Genomic DNA, 16,543 nt, shown 5'->3' with positions numbered 1-16,543 from the left:
ACGCCGCTCGCTCGCTCTTCCCGGGGGCGGCACTGGCGCCGGAGTAATGGAGGAGGAGGGCGAATCCAGGAAGTGATCACCTTGGCGTGCTGGGCGCGTTAGCAACCTGATCGCGCTGCGCCCGAGGCGAGCGGGCAGCGGTTGCGGGCGGCGTGCTTTGGCCGCTGCTGTTGCGGCGCCGCCGCCGCGCTTCTTTTTGCAGCCCGGGACCAGGAAGAGCGTGTGGCGATTGTTGCGCTTGTCCTCCCGCCAAGCAGCAAGCCACGCCGCGCTTCCCGAGCAGGGAGAGGCGGCTCCCCTTGCAGCGCCTTTCCTTCCTGGTCCCCAGCAATTGTTCCCTAGCGCCGAGGTGCCTCTGGCGGGTGCAGGAGCCACGACGGGCTCAAGGTCCTCATTTTTTGGGGAGGCGCTTCTTGCCCTCTAAACTTTGCTTTGCGCTGGGAAGGGTGTGGGAGCAGCCGGGGCCGGGGGGAGACGGGGCATCGGTACTGCTGCTGCTGCTGCTGTTCCCGGGGCGAACGGCATGTGCCGCCTCCAGCGAGGATATTTAGCTCATTTTCTCCCCCCCCCCCCCCCAACCACCATAGCGGAAGCGCCGAGCTCCCTCAGGAGCCCCTGTGCGCGGGGTGGGGGGGAGGGAGTGACGGGCCTGGCCGGCCAATCAACTGTCAAGAATGTTCGAAATCAGAATGCTACCGTCTTTAATGGGCGGGGCTAGGCTCCTTCAAGCCAGTAGCAGCGAGGGAGAGGTTGAGTGGCAGCGCTTTCTGGCTCTGACAATGCGAGCACGGAATTGGAGGGAAGAGGAAGGATTGTAAATACGGAAGCGAGGGCGGGGCTGGTGTGAGCGCGGAGGGGGGAGGAGGAGCAGAGGAGAGTCGCAGTGGGGTTTACAGCGTTCATAAATGTCCTGCGCAGGAAGTACTGCTCTTCCTGGATCTGATAACAGGTAACGGGGATTTTTTTTGCACATCTAGAACCAGAACGTTCTTGCCTCTTAATTAATTACCCGTCGTTGATGATACAGAGAGAGCTTCAGCACCACCCCGAAGTAGCTTTTGTGACTGTATTTCCACTAACCACTGCTTTTTGCATAAGTTTTAATTGAGCTTCTAGCAGTAACACCACAAAATTTCATACAGTTGTGCGAAGGACAAGTGTAAACGTTTTTACATTAATGGTAAACTTCATTTGGAGTGTCATAAAGATATCAGTCATAATTTCAATGTTGGGTGTAAAGATTTTGTTATCCCAACATAAAAAATTATTATTCGAACACCATGGTCTTCCAAATAACCTCAAAGCTGTAGTTATTAATACTTTTTTAGCTATATTGTTTTATGGATCCATTTCATTGGAATGAGATTAAAAAGAATGAAGTGTAGGTGAATTCCAAGGATGTACAGGCCATTTTTTTCCTTTGCCTTCTTCAGCTACTTTTTGTGTCTCTTATTTAGTCAGGAGACTCTTTCTGTGAGGCAGTGTGGATATGCTTGTCTCCTTTTTCATGTGCATACCAGTGTTGAGGACACCAACAACATTGGTGTTCAGTAGAAGTTGTTTTCTGTTCTGGCTGGCTGGGGGTTTATGTCTGTGCACTGCTGTTTGCTTCTATGGTTCCTTTGTAGCATGAGGGTACTGTACATGTAAACTTTTATTTTTTTAATCAAAGGTAGATGTGGTCTTTTCAATGCCCTCCCCCTGGTTTGGTTTCCAAGTGTATCCTCATGCTGCATACCCAGTTGCTACTACAGAGAGTTATATAGTTACTTGCCTGCTGTTTCACTTTGCTTTTTGCTGCAGATAAGCTACTTTTACCGTGATGTTACAGAACATTTATAAATATTTTGAACACTAAGGGGGAAAGTTCAGTGTACAGAATGATGTAGCTTCCACAATGGAAATGACTGGTTACTTGGACTGGAGAAATCTTACACTAGATCTAGATATAAAGGAGTTGGGAGGGAGGGAGGTGGAGAGAGAGAGAGGAGGAGGCAGGGAATAGAGGGAATGAGAACTCATGAAGAAAGGTAGCCTGGGGGTGGAATCTTTGCATAGAATGGTACCGGAATACTTGCCTATGGATGGGGGTTGGGAAGCAAGCTAGGGAACAAAGACCCAGGAGTGGGGTAAGGTTGTATTTTCTATATTTGAAATGATCAGCCAAATAGTGGCTTCAGGGCTCTAGAACTTATTAATATGGCTTTCTAAAGCAGTCAGTTGAAGATATTGTGTTCTATCTGCTTTATAAACATATGTGGCTCTTAGGAAGTTGAAATTTTGGCCATAAATATTAGTGAAGAGATTTTATCTCACTAAAGTTCGTTTACAGCTTAAAATGCACCTGGTGTATGATGTAATATGGACTAGATATTACTGACCTATGTGCTGCCTATCCCCAAATACCCCAGAACACACTAAATTTTTGTTGAGAACCACACTGGCAGTAGTTTAAGAGCAGACTCCAAGCCCCTGGAAAAGCCAAGAATTGGACAATCCTGCACTCAAATGCTCTTGTGCCACCTAGCAAGTTTATGACTGTTGTATGATTTGAATAGAATTTGTGATGTGACTTTTTTCCAATGTGGGCTCTAATTCCACTGCTTACTGAATCGATCAGTTTGACCTGGTGTGTCTGCTGGTTACCTATAACTTGGGAGTACATGTTCACAGGTTTGGAGCTCAAGTGAGGGACTTGGACTATAGCTTCACCCAGGAGCAGAAATCGAACTAGTGTTACCTACTTCCTAATGCAGCACCCTTGACCATGAGCCACCCCATAGAGCAGAGTTTCTTCATTCTGCACATGCCCATTTCTGTTTTCAGTTACCACCATGTCACTTCCTGCCTCCAGTCCCTCCTATTGCAAAATAGTTACTACTGTAACAAGAGCCTATGCAGATAAATTGTGAATTGTACAGAAACATTGTCTTTGGACAGATGTTAAAGATCAGAATAGGGAATGGTGCCATCTACTGGGGAGCAGGATTTGAACAAGTCTCCCAGTTCCTAATGCAATATCCATGGAGCTGAAGCATGGGGCTAATTGTCATGAAAGGAGTAGCTGCTCTTTATACTTACCAACCTTACAAGTTACGGTTGGGAGAAGGAAGAGGAGTTGGTTGAACATTTGTAGACATAACTGTTGTACTGCCTATGCTAGTAACTTGTGCCTTCTGTACAGCAGGTGTGGCTTTGCTGAAATGCCCTTGCAGGTCTAATGGGAAGCCCTGGTGGAGGCCTGGTTTCCTAGCCCTGCAGCAGAAAATTTTCCAGTGCAATGCAAATGACCCTAATTTGGATCGGAAAATTCAAACACACCCCCTTGAAAATCCACATTACTGCTATATACATTATCTATATACAGTGGTGCCTCGCAAGACGAAATTAATTCGTTCCGCAATTCTCTTCGTCTTGCGAGTTTTTCGTCTTGCGATGCACGGTTTCCCATAGGAATGCATTGAAAATCAATTAATGCGTTCCTAGGGAAACCGCCTTCAGACCAGGTCCGGGGACAGTCTGTCCCCCGACCTCTTCTGAAGGCTGGGGGGGGGGGGGGACAAGGGCTTTTTTCCCACTGCCAGCCTTCAGAAGGCTGTTCTGAAGGCTGGCGGTGGGAAGAAAAGCCCTTCTTCCCACCTCCCGCCCTGCAAGCTCCGGGGACAGGAGGTCTTTGCTGCCGACCGCCAGCATTTTAAAAGCCCCTGCTGTCCCGGGGCGATTTTAAAATGCTGGCGGGTGGGAGCGAAGTCTCCGCTGCCCCGGGGAGATTTTAAAATGCTGGGGGTCGGCAGCGAACGCTTCGCTCCCGCCCGCCAGCATTTTAAGATCGCCCGGGGCAGCGGAGAAGTCTCCGCTGTCCCGGGAAGGCAGGCGGGGGGAGCAAAGACTTTTGCCACCGCCTGCCTTCAGAAGAGGTCCAGGACCTCGTTCCGATGCCCGGCGGCAGGGTGCGAGGTTCCCGCCCCACCGCCCGGCATCGGGGCATCGTTCCGATGCCCGGCGGCGGGGGGAGAGGTTCCCGCCCCACAGCCCCGCTTCGGAGCAGCGTTCCGAAGCGGGGCGGCTGGGGCAGGTGTTCCCTGGACCTCTTTTGAAGCAAGCGGCTGCGGAGAGAAGCGATCTCCCCGCAGCCGCTTGCTTCAAAAGGGGTCCGGGACCTCTTTTGAAGGAAGCGGCTGCGGAGAAAAGCGATCTCCCCGCAGCCGCTTGCTTCAAAAGGGGTCCGGGACCTCTTTTGAAGGAAGCGGCTGCGGAGAAAAGCGATCTCCCCGCAGCCGCTTGCTTCAAAAGAGGTCCGGGACCTCTTTTGAAGCAAGCGGCTGCGTAGAGAAGAGATCTCCCCGCAGCCGCTTGCTTCAAAAGGGGTCCGGGACCTCTTTTGAAGCAAGCGGCTGCGGAGAAAAGCGATCTCCCCGCAGCCGCTTGCTTCAAAAGGGGTCCGGGACCTCTTTTGAAAGAAGCGGCTGCGGAGAAAAGCGATCTCCCCGCAGCCGCTTGCTTCAAAAGGGGTCCGGGACCTCTTTTGAAGGAAGCGGCTGCGGAGAAAAGCGATCTCCCCGCAGCCGCTTGCTTCAAAAGAGGTCCGGGACCTCTTTTGAAGGAAGCGGCTGCGTAGAGAAGCGATCTCCCCGCAGCCGCTTGCTTCAAAAGGGGTCCGGGACCTCTTTTGAAGGAAGCGGCTGCGGAGAAAAGCGATCTCCCCGCAGCCGCTTGCTTCAAAAGAGGTCCGGGACCTCTTTTGAAGCAAGCGGCTGCGTAGAGAAGAGATCTCCCCGCAGCCGCTTGCTTCAAAAGGGGTCCGGGACCTCTTTTGAAGCAAGCGGCTGCGGAGAGAAGCGATCTCCCCGCAGCCGCTTGCTTCAAAAGGGGTCCGGGACCTCTTTTGAAGCAAGCGGCTGCGGAGAAAAGCGATCTCCCCGCAGCCGCTTGCTTCAAAAGGGGTCCGGGACCTCTTTTGAAGGAAGCGGCTGCGGAGAAAAGCGATCTCCCCGCAGCCGCTTGCTTCAAAAGGGGTCCGGGACCTCTTTTGAAGCAAGCGGCTGCGGAGAAAAGCGATCTCCCCGCAGCCGCTTGCTTCAAAAGGGGTCCGGGACCTCTTTTGAAGGAAGCGGCTGCGGAGAAAAGCGATCTCCCCGCAGCCGCTTGCTTCAAAAGGGGTCCGGGACCTCTTTTGAAAGAAGCGGCTGCGGAGAAAAGCGATCTCCCCGCAGCCGCTTGCTTCAAAAGGGGTCCGGGACCTCTTTTGAAGGAAGCGGCTGCGGAGAAAAGCGATCTCCCCGCAGCCGCTTGCTTCAAAAGAGGTCCGGGACCTCTTTTGAAGGAAGCGGCTGCGTAGAGAAGCGATCTCCCCGCAGCCGCTTGCTTCAAAAGGGGTCCGGGACCTCTTTTGAAGGAAGCGGCTGCGGAGAAAAGCGATCTCCCCGCAGCCGCTTGCTTCAAAAGAGGTCCGGGGGCAGCGGGAAGCGCTTCCCGCTGCCCCCGGACCTCTTTTGAAGCAAGGGGCGGTGGGGAGAAGCGATCTCCCCGCCGACCCTTGCTTCAAAAGAGAAGACCCGCTGTCCCCGGGGCAAGCTTCGTTTTGCGAAGCAAGCCCATAGGGAAATTCGTCTTGCGAGGCAACTCGAAAACGAAAAAACCTTTCGTTTTGCGAGTTTTTCGTCTCGCGAGGCGTTCGTCTTGCGGGGTACCACTGTATATTGTCCATAGTTGATGTGATGCCATGATTATTTGGGGATTTATGTAATTGCTGTGGATTTAGAAGACGTATTTCCCCTTGCAAGTAATCCTGGGGAATGTTTCAACTAATATTTCCTTGGATGATACCCATAGAAATTAATGAGCTTCATGAGTAAAACTTAGTTGAATTCCATCCATGATACTGAGTTTCTACTAAGTAAGGTTGCTTTGGCATGACAAGAAGATATGAATGCCAGTGTAACAAAGTGATACTACTGCATACTCTCTGAGATATCAAAATCAAGAGTAAAAATGCTATGAATACTGAAAAGTTTAATAGAATAAGCTCATACTCAATTTTAAGATAAAGCTGTAGTTTTTTAAAAATCTGAGTATTTTTGCTATACATGGAAAAGCTATCATAAGACAGGAACTACAGGTCTATGCTTTTCTATGGAATACTTATATTACATCAGAAATAACACCTGCAGGTCCAGCTGGGTAAACAATATCTGTGCATCTCCCTCCTTGCTGTTCCCCTTCAAATGTTCCACTGTTATTTCATGTTTTTGTCCAGCTTTTAGTGCTTTCCATATTTCTAGATAAATGTGAAAAAATATTACCACCATATCTGGACACATGTGGCACCAGTGGAACACTTGGCATATTTATGGACATCACTTTGATTATATCACAGTGATGCTGTGCAGATGTGTGTTTTGCACATTATCATTGGAGAGCATGGTATAATACTACTGGCTGGCAGCAAGAATAATTGATGACTGTACCAGGAGTGATCGAAAGGCAGGGTGTGATGGGTGGGTGAGCAGTAGACCATGGCCTAACGAGCGATTTAATTGCACAAAAAACTTCATTTTGTAGGATTTTTATATATGTATGGTAGTTACATACCACTTTTCAGGTATGTCTTTCAAAGCAGTTTACATAAGAGCATTACACCAACAAGCATCAATTTTTAAACAAAAGTTACAAAAAAATGGAAATGACGTCTGTTTGCTTAGATTAGAATAAGCTGTAACTGCTGCTTCTTTACTCCCCTCTGGGCAAAATGGTCCTTCAGAATCTCTTCCAGTGACAGTTGGAGGAGGAGGGACACCACTGAGAAGCTGGGTGGCGGTGGTTCACCAGGTTGTTCTTAACAGTTGTGATTTATTCCATGTTTGAATGAAGTCCTAGAGCTTCATTCAACTAAATCAACTAAAATCAACTAAAATAACAAGTATAGGAGATTTGAAACATTGCACTGATTTGGAAAAATAAATTCTTAAAGACATTTGAGTTGAAGCTAAGAGCAAGTTGTCAACTTAATTTTTTTTAAAAAGTTTTTTGGACCTTGGAGATGCCTTCTGAATAACGCCCACCTTTAAAAAAAATATATATAAAAACATTATTTGAACAACAAGTTCTTTACAGGAAGGGTCAGTTTAGGGATTAGGCTTTGTTTTCAGAAAACAAGTCTATTCTCATAGCTCTTCTATGTCTGCTTCAGTTGTGATACTCCGTTACTAATTCTATAAAACATGTTCTTGCCAGGTGAGGTATTCGCTAGCTTTTCACAAGTACAGTAGTTCATAATTACCTCATTGCTGGGGAACTTTTAATAGGAAGGTGGAGCACTTTTGGTTCTCCAATTGTTGCTGGACTACAATAATCATTCTGGAAGTTGGTAACAATATACGGATGGCCACAGGTTCTCCTCCTGTTCTTTAAGGTGTATCCTATAAGAGTGAGGGTCAGATAGCAGCTGAGAGCCTGAGCTATAAACAAGGAAGTTCACTGTTCAGGTTTTGTGTTCTTGCCTAATGCTACCTAGTGAGCAAAATGGGTAGGTCATTTTGGACAATTTGGGGAGTGGGGTGAAACTTGCTGCTTCCCAGAGCTCTGATGGAGGGGGGCACTACTTTTCTGTTCTAAAACATGCCAAGAGATGCAGCACTTTTTTTCTGTTGAGGATGTGATGGGAGAGTGGGGGAAATTGCTGCTGCCGGTGGCTGTCAGGAGAAGATATGCTCATCAGTTAAGCCCCCCCCCCAACTTGCCAGTATTTTTTTGTCTTGCTCATACCCATGAAATTCTGCTTAAGTATTAGACCCCAGAAATAGGCTTTTGAATAGTTCTCCCGTGTTGAGAGAAAGAGCACAAAGGTGTTATGTTCCCTTTCCACGACTTCCAGTCTATGTTGTCACCCTTCTCACTCTGTTAGATTCTGCAGATAAATTTCTGCAAGTTTCCAGATTGTGTGCAGAATTTGGCTTTGTTGGTGCAGTTTGTCTGTTTTTATTGTGGTTGGGTGTACTACACCTGATTTTCAATTTTTACACAAATTGTTTGCCAGTGCTTCAAACTGCCTGGGTCAGTATAGTTTGAGGATGTGTATATTGGAGAATTTGTCCTATAGTTTAGTTTTGAATGTTTTATAATGTTAAGTCTTCCTGTTCTCTCTTTAGAAAGGAGCGGGAGGGAATGGAATTGTGCATGTGCTAAATTTGATGGCAATTAACTTTAAGGTTGGTTGATTTCCACATATTTTACAGTTAATTGCAGTTTATTCCTTTGTACGCTGTCTTACATTTAGTAATAGCTGCTGCTTTGAGAAAGACTAAAAGCAATCTGAAGGTGAACCTCTTTCTTAGTGCAGTATCTGAGAAGTAACCCATAGCATGTGCCTAAAGTCCTATCTCATTCCCAAACTCTACAGCAGAAATGGCAGGTTGTATGAAGCATTTCAGTGTACAGTGTACAGGCTAATGGATGTCTTTGTCTGGGACTAAGGGCACTGTACTTGAGAGATCTTTTGCTTTCCCATTTCTTGCTAATTAGCTCTGGATGCAGAGGGTAATTCATTAATAATTACTCTGGTACTTACAAAAGTACTTTATAACCTTTGCTAGCGTCCGGTTTTAAAGATGGGGACTCAAGCAGCGCCATGTCCCTTGCTACCAGCAAGCTTAATAGCTGTGCTGGAGTTACGTTTTCAGGTCCCACAGTCAGGCTGTGGCATTTATCTGATGACTTAGACATGTATTCCTGGTCCTTCCCCCCCCCAACCCCCCCTTTATTATTGTTATGTGTTTTTCCAAGCCTTTCCTGTTGGTAGTGCTACGGCCTGATTCACACAGCCAGTTTTGCTTATTAGTGGCTGCTGGGTCATGTGGTGAACTCTTTTGAAAAAAAGGTTGTTGCTATTTTTGCAATGTCAAGCAGCCACGCATATGTGTGAATTGGGTCTTGGTGACTGAAGCATTTTTAAAAAATGTTCTTCCTCTTCCCTAATTTAATTTTGAATATTGAAGTAACTGGATAGCCTTCAGGAACTTCCAATGAAGAAACCGTGGTTTGAATCCTCATTAGCTTACTGGCACTGCAGATAGGTGACTGTAGTTATTCTAAAGATAGATTAGACGCTGGCAGCGGAGCTGGAATGGTTTAGCTTTGAGTAGATTTCCATAAATGGAAAAAGCAACTGGAGAGAGAGAGTGTGTGTATACCTTAATATGTGTGGATGATACTCAACAGGTGGCTACGTATTGCTGGTTTATAAAATCTTCATGGGGAAAAGAGAAAATGCCTTTTTATAAAATCACAATGACTACTTAAAAATCTAGCATTTCCCCCTGTTGTGTTTTCTGGGCAAGATTCTACTACAAACATCTATGCCATCACTTTAAGGCTTCTTTTATTGCGGAATTTATAAGGTTGCGATATCAATTTGAATGAGAAATACCAAACTCATGTCAACAATAATTCTTTTCTTGCCCTTTATGGAAAAAAATAAGAAACATATCATGTATGAAGCACAATCCTGAAGGACCAGCTAGTGGGAAGGTGGGATACAGATTTAGCAACAACAAATAATAATAATAATAATAATAATAATAATAATAATAATAATAATAATAATAATAATACTTGACCAGACTTTGCTGGGAAGTAGAACTAGTATGCAAAATAGCAATGTAGCAGTGTCCTCATCCCCCGCTTCTTTTGCACTTAGAAGCATAGAACCATAGAGTTGAAAGGGACCCCAAGGGTCATCTAGTCCAAATCTCTGCAATGCTGGAATCTCAGCTAAAGCATCCATAACAGATGTCCATCAAACCTCTGCTTAAAAGCATCCAAGGAAGGAGAGCCCACAGTCTCCTTTGGACTAGCCCAGACCTCCAGCCTCTTCCCTTCCTTGCCCTAGAATGCCTCTGAGCCACGCAAGGGCCAAGAGGCATCCAGAAGAAGGGAAGGAGGTGAACATAAGAAGAGCTGTGCTGGATCAGGCCAAAGGCGCACCTAGCCCAGCACTCTGTTCTCACAGCCAGCCAGTTTTCCATGGGAAGCGCAGAAGCAGGACCTGAGCTCTGCTCACATGTGATTCCTAGCAACTGGTATTGCCTCAGATGTGGAGGTGGAACACAACTATCACCATGTCTTATAGGCACTGATAGCCCCATCCTTCATGACATTGTCTAATCCTCTTTTAAAGCCACCCAAATTGGTGGAAATCACACTATGAACCATTTTGTAGTTGTGTGCCATGATAATTTTTCAGATTTTCAAATGGGCCCAGGGTCCTCAAATGTTGGTGACCCCCTGTATAAGTGGCTTATAGGGGGTTAACAATTGACTGCACAGAAAAGAAAAAAAAGCTTCCTCTGGAGTTGATGTTAGATCAAGCTGTAACTAGTGATGCCAGCTGATTGAAGACTCAGGGGTGGGGAACCTTTTTGATGCAGTGGGACAGATTGTTATCTTTCCTCACCATTATGGACTAACTTTCACAAAGCACTGATTTCTTGTTAATATTTTGACTATCAATACCTTAATTGAACGAACACACAAGTGAATTGGTGAGAATGCAAAGGTATTCAGTCTTAATGCAGATGGTTTACTAGCCAGATTGAAAGGCACAACTGTAACTCGTGTCCAAGCACCTATTGATAGGACTGTAAGCTTCCAACAAATCTTAAGGCCAGAAAAGAAAAAGCAATGAACCAAATCTACTTGTGTGATGGATTGTTGTTGTTTTTTGCACAGTGGAAGCATCTGTACATGGCAGCAATGTGCACTGTTCGGATAAGACAATTGAAGCAGCAGAGGCCTTGCTTCATATGGAATCTCCAACCTGCTTAAGAGATGCTAGAACTCCAGGTATGTCAATGATAACAAATCAATCTTTTGCCCTCTTTGAAACAGTGGCTTAATTTGCTTTAACTGCACCTGAGGTTTAATTTGCGAGTATGCTTCTTTCAGGGCCAAGAGCTGTCTGCTCCCCTGAAGGATATATTCATTAGCTTTTAATACTCTTAAGGACTGGTCTACAAGTTACATATTGCATGTGTTGGCAGCAGTGTTGTGCAACCCCTACACAAAAGTGCTTCTCTATATAAATAATTACTTTAATCTGTTTGAAGCAGCCACCACTCTGAGCCTGATCCAGGTACAGTACTTTCTAATACTAAGTGACCTGGGAAGGAAAGGCATGTAGGTCACTTCCAAACTATCTTAGTGATTTGTACTGTACGGCTAACTAGTACTCACAGTTTTATTATGATGATTATTTGTAAATTTAATTAGGTTGCATAGAATGACAGGGCATTAAAATTGTCCCCCCAGACTAATAATCGGTCCATAAAACCTGTTGAGGTTGATGGTGGTGGTGGAATAGCATGTTTTCAGGTGTTTTGGTTTTCTTTCATTTACTGAAGAGATTTTGAACAGGCAGGTTTAAATTGAATTTGGACATTGGAGATATTATAATTGTCCTCTGGCCTGTCATACTGCAACATTTTCTGTGGATCTATAATTTCATATTCACATGACAAAACTCAAAAAAGATGGGAAATGACTTATTAAAGAATTGTACTTTACAATGGTTATTTGAGGCTGAGACCTGACCCATGTAATCATGAACTGGGTTTAATTCTGAAAAGAAAATCAACTACTTGCTTTTTCTCAATTTACAAACCATATGCAAAGTATAATGGAAACAATGTAGAAAAGTACAGGGTTCAGTCATTTTGAAAGTTGAATTTATATGAACATTTCATATAAGTGAACATTTCTGGGAAGCAAGTGTTTGGTAATACCTGAAAAGAAGAAGAAAAACCCCCTCCAGTTCTGTTACTTACTGTATTATATCTTATCCTGTATTGTGATACATGTGGGAAACTAGTTTGTTTTTGTTCTTCAAATGATAAGGCAGTTTCTTTGTTGGATTTAAGCCAAAGCCTAATCTTATTTATTTATTTATTTGTTTTCTTTAGTGGAAGTTTTTGTCCCACCTTGTGTGTCAACTCCAGAGTTCATTCATGCTGCTATGAGGCCAGATGTCATTACAGAAACAGTAGTGGAGGTATCAACTGAGGAGTCTGAACCAATGGATACATCTCCTATTCCAACATCTCCAGAGATCCATGAGCCAATGAAGAAAAAGAAAGGTACATATGTAGTACGAAATTGATCTCATCCAGCCTCGCAACAGATCTATAAAAGTCTTAGAAATTTTGTGGAAGGGGGTTTATACCATAGAAATAGCATTTATGTTCATGGATGGATCATTGTCATATAATTCATTTACACAAGGGGAATGATTATCATGTTAGTTTAATTGTTGGAATTCTTTTAGAACATGTAAGTGTGATGGAGATTCTGCTTAACTCAACATCAGATAAAATTGTGATTTGTGAGACATGTTGCCAGCATCTCAGTGTAGCGCCAGATAATGGCCCATTATTTAGATTTGAATGAAAACCTAAGCTGTGAGAGGACTCAAGCTGTGAAACATTTCTCCGTGCATATTTCAGTCTTTCCAACTGTTTTTGCAGCTGGCCGTAAGCCAAAAACCCAAGTGCCACCAGCCATTTCCAGTGCGTCTCCAGACCTGACTATAAAGAAGAAGCCAAGAGAAGGCAAAGGTAATTCAGTTATTTTTAAAAAACATTTTATATTGTTTATATTATTTGTGTATTAATATTTTCAGTGTTTTGATTACGTAGCAACAATACCTTAATGCTCTATTAAGAATTGTTGCAACCTTTCTTTTGAATGTAAATGTGTTGATGTGTCTCATGCAAGCTCTTGAAACTGTTTATTTGCTGCTAGATTTTTGGTGCACCAGGTACCTTCTATAAGTAAGAATTGAACATACACTCATTCAAACATGCTGGAAGGTGTGCTGCTCACTTCAGATTTGCCACTGCAGCCGGAGACATGCAGAGTATTTGTGTTCCTGTTCAGTCATAGTGGGTTGAATAGCTGTGCCTAGGGAAAATATGTGGCTTAAAACTTCTCAGCAGGCAACTGAGGTACAGTGGTGCCTCGCAGGACGAAATTAATCCGTTCCGCGAGTCTCTTGTCTTGTGGTTTTTTCCTCTTGTGAAGCACGGCTATTAGCGGCTTAGCGGCTATTAACGGCTTAGCGGCTTTAAGAAAAAGGAAACAAACGCAAGAACTTGCAAGACGTTTCGTCTTGCGAAGCAAGCCCATAGGGAAATTTGTCTTGCAGAACGACTCAAAAAACAGAAAACCCTTTCGTCTAGCGAGTTTTTCGTCTTGCGAGGCATTCGTCTTGCGGGGCACCACTGTAGTCCTGTCTTAAGTTTGGGAGAGTTTCTTCAGATATTTGCAAGGCACAGGACTGCTATTCTTATAAGATACCGTTCTGTTGTGGTGTGGCCTGCTTCTTTTTTGTGCTGCTAAAAACAGTGATATTCCAGAAGCCTGATGCTGAGCAAATGAAGGACTCGTGGTCCATCATCTTTGAGCATTGACCACGCTGGCTGGGACTGATGAGAGTTATCTCAATCAGTCATTTTATTTGTATGCTGCCTTCCCAAAGTTAAACCACACTTTAAAATTACATAATTGCAAACATAACAAAAGCAGTCATAAACAATAAGTAGGTCAAGGTAAAGGGACCTCTGACCATTAGGTCAGACAATAAGTAAAACATTGAAAAGTACACAACCAAATTGAACAATTTCCACATAAATCATAAGAGCTAAAATAAAGGGGGAAAAAATTAGTATCAATAATAGCAACCCAAGCCCAAGAGTTGGAATTCAGCGACATATACATACAGCTTTCTTGCCACTGGCCAAAGGTGGTGGTGGTGGTTTTTAAAAAGCTTTTTAGGGATGGAATAACATTTTATCATGCAATATTAATGCTGACCTGTGATGGTGTGTTAATCTCACTTGATGATTTGTCATTAGCTCACTTTAGCCAATGCCTGATTATTTTCCTCTGTAAGGTTGCTTGAGTTGGTGATTCTCAATGCCCAGATGAAGTTAATTTTGTCATGTTTTGAATATCCTCTTAGTGCTGGAGAGGTATGAGGGAGTAAGACTGAGTGTGGACCAGAATGAACATTCAGAAATTCAAAAACAACTTATCTTTGTTAGCTGAACCTAAGTGGTTCTGAAATCACATTTTGCTACCATCTCCCTAGTAGTGTGTGTAAAAGTATATAATATGTGTGTTTGCCCTCAGTTTATTTGAGGTGACCTTGCACAGTATGTTCAGCTCATGGAAGCAGAACACTTGTGTATTCAGAGACGGACTCTAGTGGTAGATTGCCCCCTACTGAACTTCCAGCAAAAAGATGATGTTCTTATTTACATGCATCTCAAAGTGATTTACAACTATACCATAAACACAACTAACTAACTAACTAGATTTAAAAACAATACAGACTTAATATGCAAGGCAGAAACTTGCTTCCAGCTAGAAAAACTTGTCTGAACAAAAATGTTCTCAATTGTTTCTGGAAAGTACAAAGCGTGAGCACTGGTATCTCAACAGGGACACTCTTCCACAAAATAATCGGTAGCTACACAGTAACTCTGAATTCTGATATTTTAGGGACTTAAAAGAGAAATTTATGTACAATTCAAGCGTATAGTAGTTTTAAATATTTTTCCTAGTAAGTATGTAGAAGTGTCTAGAAATGCAAGGTGGTTTTTGGTTATCTTAATATTCATCTTTCCTTGACAACTTCCTGCTGCTTAGAAGTCTTGGTTAAAGTTGGAAGATGTAAAACACGGTTAGAGCTGGAAGATTAAACAAAATTAGATTAGAAGAAGATTGAATTATATATTGATTTCAGAAAAAAAGATATACTGGTGATTTCTAATTCTCTCACTAAGTTTTTAAAATAAACTATATTCTTCAGGCTTTCTAATAAGAATCCTTTAAGAAACATTTCAGAGCTGAGCCAGATTAGTTTGTTCTTGACGAACACACCATTGCCAGTAATCCTGCTTCATTATCACCAAAAACTCCTGATAAGATCGTTAGGATTGGCTATTGGGGGAGGAACAGAGTTTGTTTGAGACCCATTGAAAAAATAAATGCCCGGAAGCTCAGAAGCTCCAGTACTAAAAAACACAGACAGGAGGGAAGAGGCATTAGTGTCTGCAAAGAACTTGATTTAGCATCATGTGGACATTTTTGACAACCAATCCCACTCTTTACTTTCTTTTCTACCAGAATTTAGTGTAATTGTGCTTCCACAGCTGTCTCCCTTACACATGGGCTGAACCTATTTCTACAAGTTTCAAAAACAAGTGCTCACATACCAGAGGCCAATGTAATAGCTAGTTGTGTAAGAATATAATGCTCTTCTTCAGTTTTAGAGATCTTTAAAGAGATTAATTGCCTGTTATTTATATTTTTATCATAGGAAATACAACCTACTTGTGGGAATTCCTTCTAGACCTTCTTCAGGACAAAAATACTTGTCCTCGATATATCAAGTGGACTCAGCGGGAGAAGGGCATATTTAAGCTTGTAGATTCTAAAGCAGTCTCCAAACTATGGGGAAAACACAAAAACAAGCCTGATATGAACTACGAAACAATGGGAAGGGCTCTGAGGTAAAAAGAAAGAAAATGGGGGTGGGGGGGGGATGAAGAATGTTGAAGTTTTTTGTTTTAAACAAATCACTGTGTTATAGCTGATTTGAAACTTTGCTTCAGGCTTTTTTTTTTGAGAATTTTATTTGATAAAATGGCATTTCGCTTTTTAAGCCAGTTTGTTTCTAGTTTTTTATTCTTTGTGGCAACAGCATTAATTATTAAAACAATCTTCTGTTTTTTACCTTGCATGCTTTTTATAATCCCATATGTAGGGGTGTTTATTTTTTAAATATATATACCGCTTGATAGGTTTTTTCTTTTTTAAACAATCCCCACCTCAAAGCTGATTACAAAAAGATAGGTAATTTATGATGGGGAAAACAAGACTCTGGTCATCCCAACAAGGGTTTCCTGATGGTTATAAACTTTAAAGGTGCTGCATATGAACATCATATAAACCTTTCTTGTACTTCCCTCCCCTTCAGATACTACTATCAAAGAGGAATTCTGGCAAAAGTTGAAGGACAAAGACTTGTATATCAGTTCAAGGAAATGCCCAAAAACATTGTGGTTATTGATGACAAAAGTGAATGTGGCAGTGAAGATTTATCAATCGCCACCGATGAGAAGTCATTGGAGCGAGTGTCACTTTCTGCAGAAAACCTTTTGAAAGCAGCAGCCTCTGCGCGTGCAGGAAAAAACGCTTCTCAGTTGAACTGCACAAGAGCAGAGAAGCCCATTACCAGAGTGGTGAATATCTCCTCACCTGGGCATGAAATGACATCTTGTTCCACAACCACCGTTCCAGCAACAACTGCTCCCAGGTTAGCACTGTATGATTTGCCTATTGAATAGGCCAAAGCTTGAGGAATAAGTACAGTGTCATTGAATGACGTTGTACCTGTCTTTCTGGAAACATTCTCAGTTTGAATATAGACAGACAGATGTTCTCAGTACAACATCCATAATCCAGATTACTCAAACACAGGAGTTTG

General features: G+C 43.3%; 1 protein-coding gene across 4 annotated transcripts in view; it reads left to right on the top strand.

Annotated features, from left to right (window-relative positions):
• The window catches only part of ELF2 (E74 like ETS transcription factor 2), a 41,985-nt gene that overhangs the window by 23,347 nt on the left and 2,095 nt on the right, over positions 1–16,543 (top strand). For all 4 annotated transcript variants that reach the window (XM_028743150.2, XM_028743151.2, XM_077934047.1 and 1 more), the window contains 5 exons: positions 10,726–10,839; positions 11,955–12,128; positions 12,516–12,605; positions 15,374–15,566; positions 16,034–16,372. In XM_028743150.2, coding sequence (XP_028598983.1) covers positions 10,726–10,839; positions 11,955–12,128; positions 12,516–12,605; positions 15,374–15,566; positions 16,034–16,372 — 910 coding nt within the window. The remainder of the gene's footprint in view (positions 1–10,725; positions 10,840–11,954; positions 12,129–12,515; positions 12,606–15,373; positions 15,567–16,033; positions 16,373–16,543) is intronic.

This window comes from Podarcis muralis, chromosome 9 (assembly GCF_964188315.1).
Source record: "Podarcis muralis chromosome 9, rPodMur119.hap1.1, whole genome shotgun sequence".
NCBI classification, from domain to species: domain Eukaryota; kingdom Metazoa; phylum Chordata; class Lepidosauria; order Squamata; family Lacertidae; genus Podarcis; species Podarcis muralis.
This window is presented reverse-complemented; position numbering and strand designations above follow the sequence as displayed.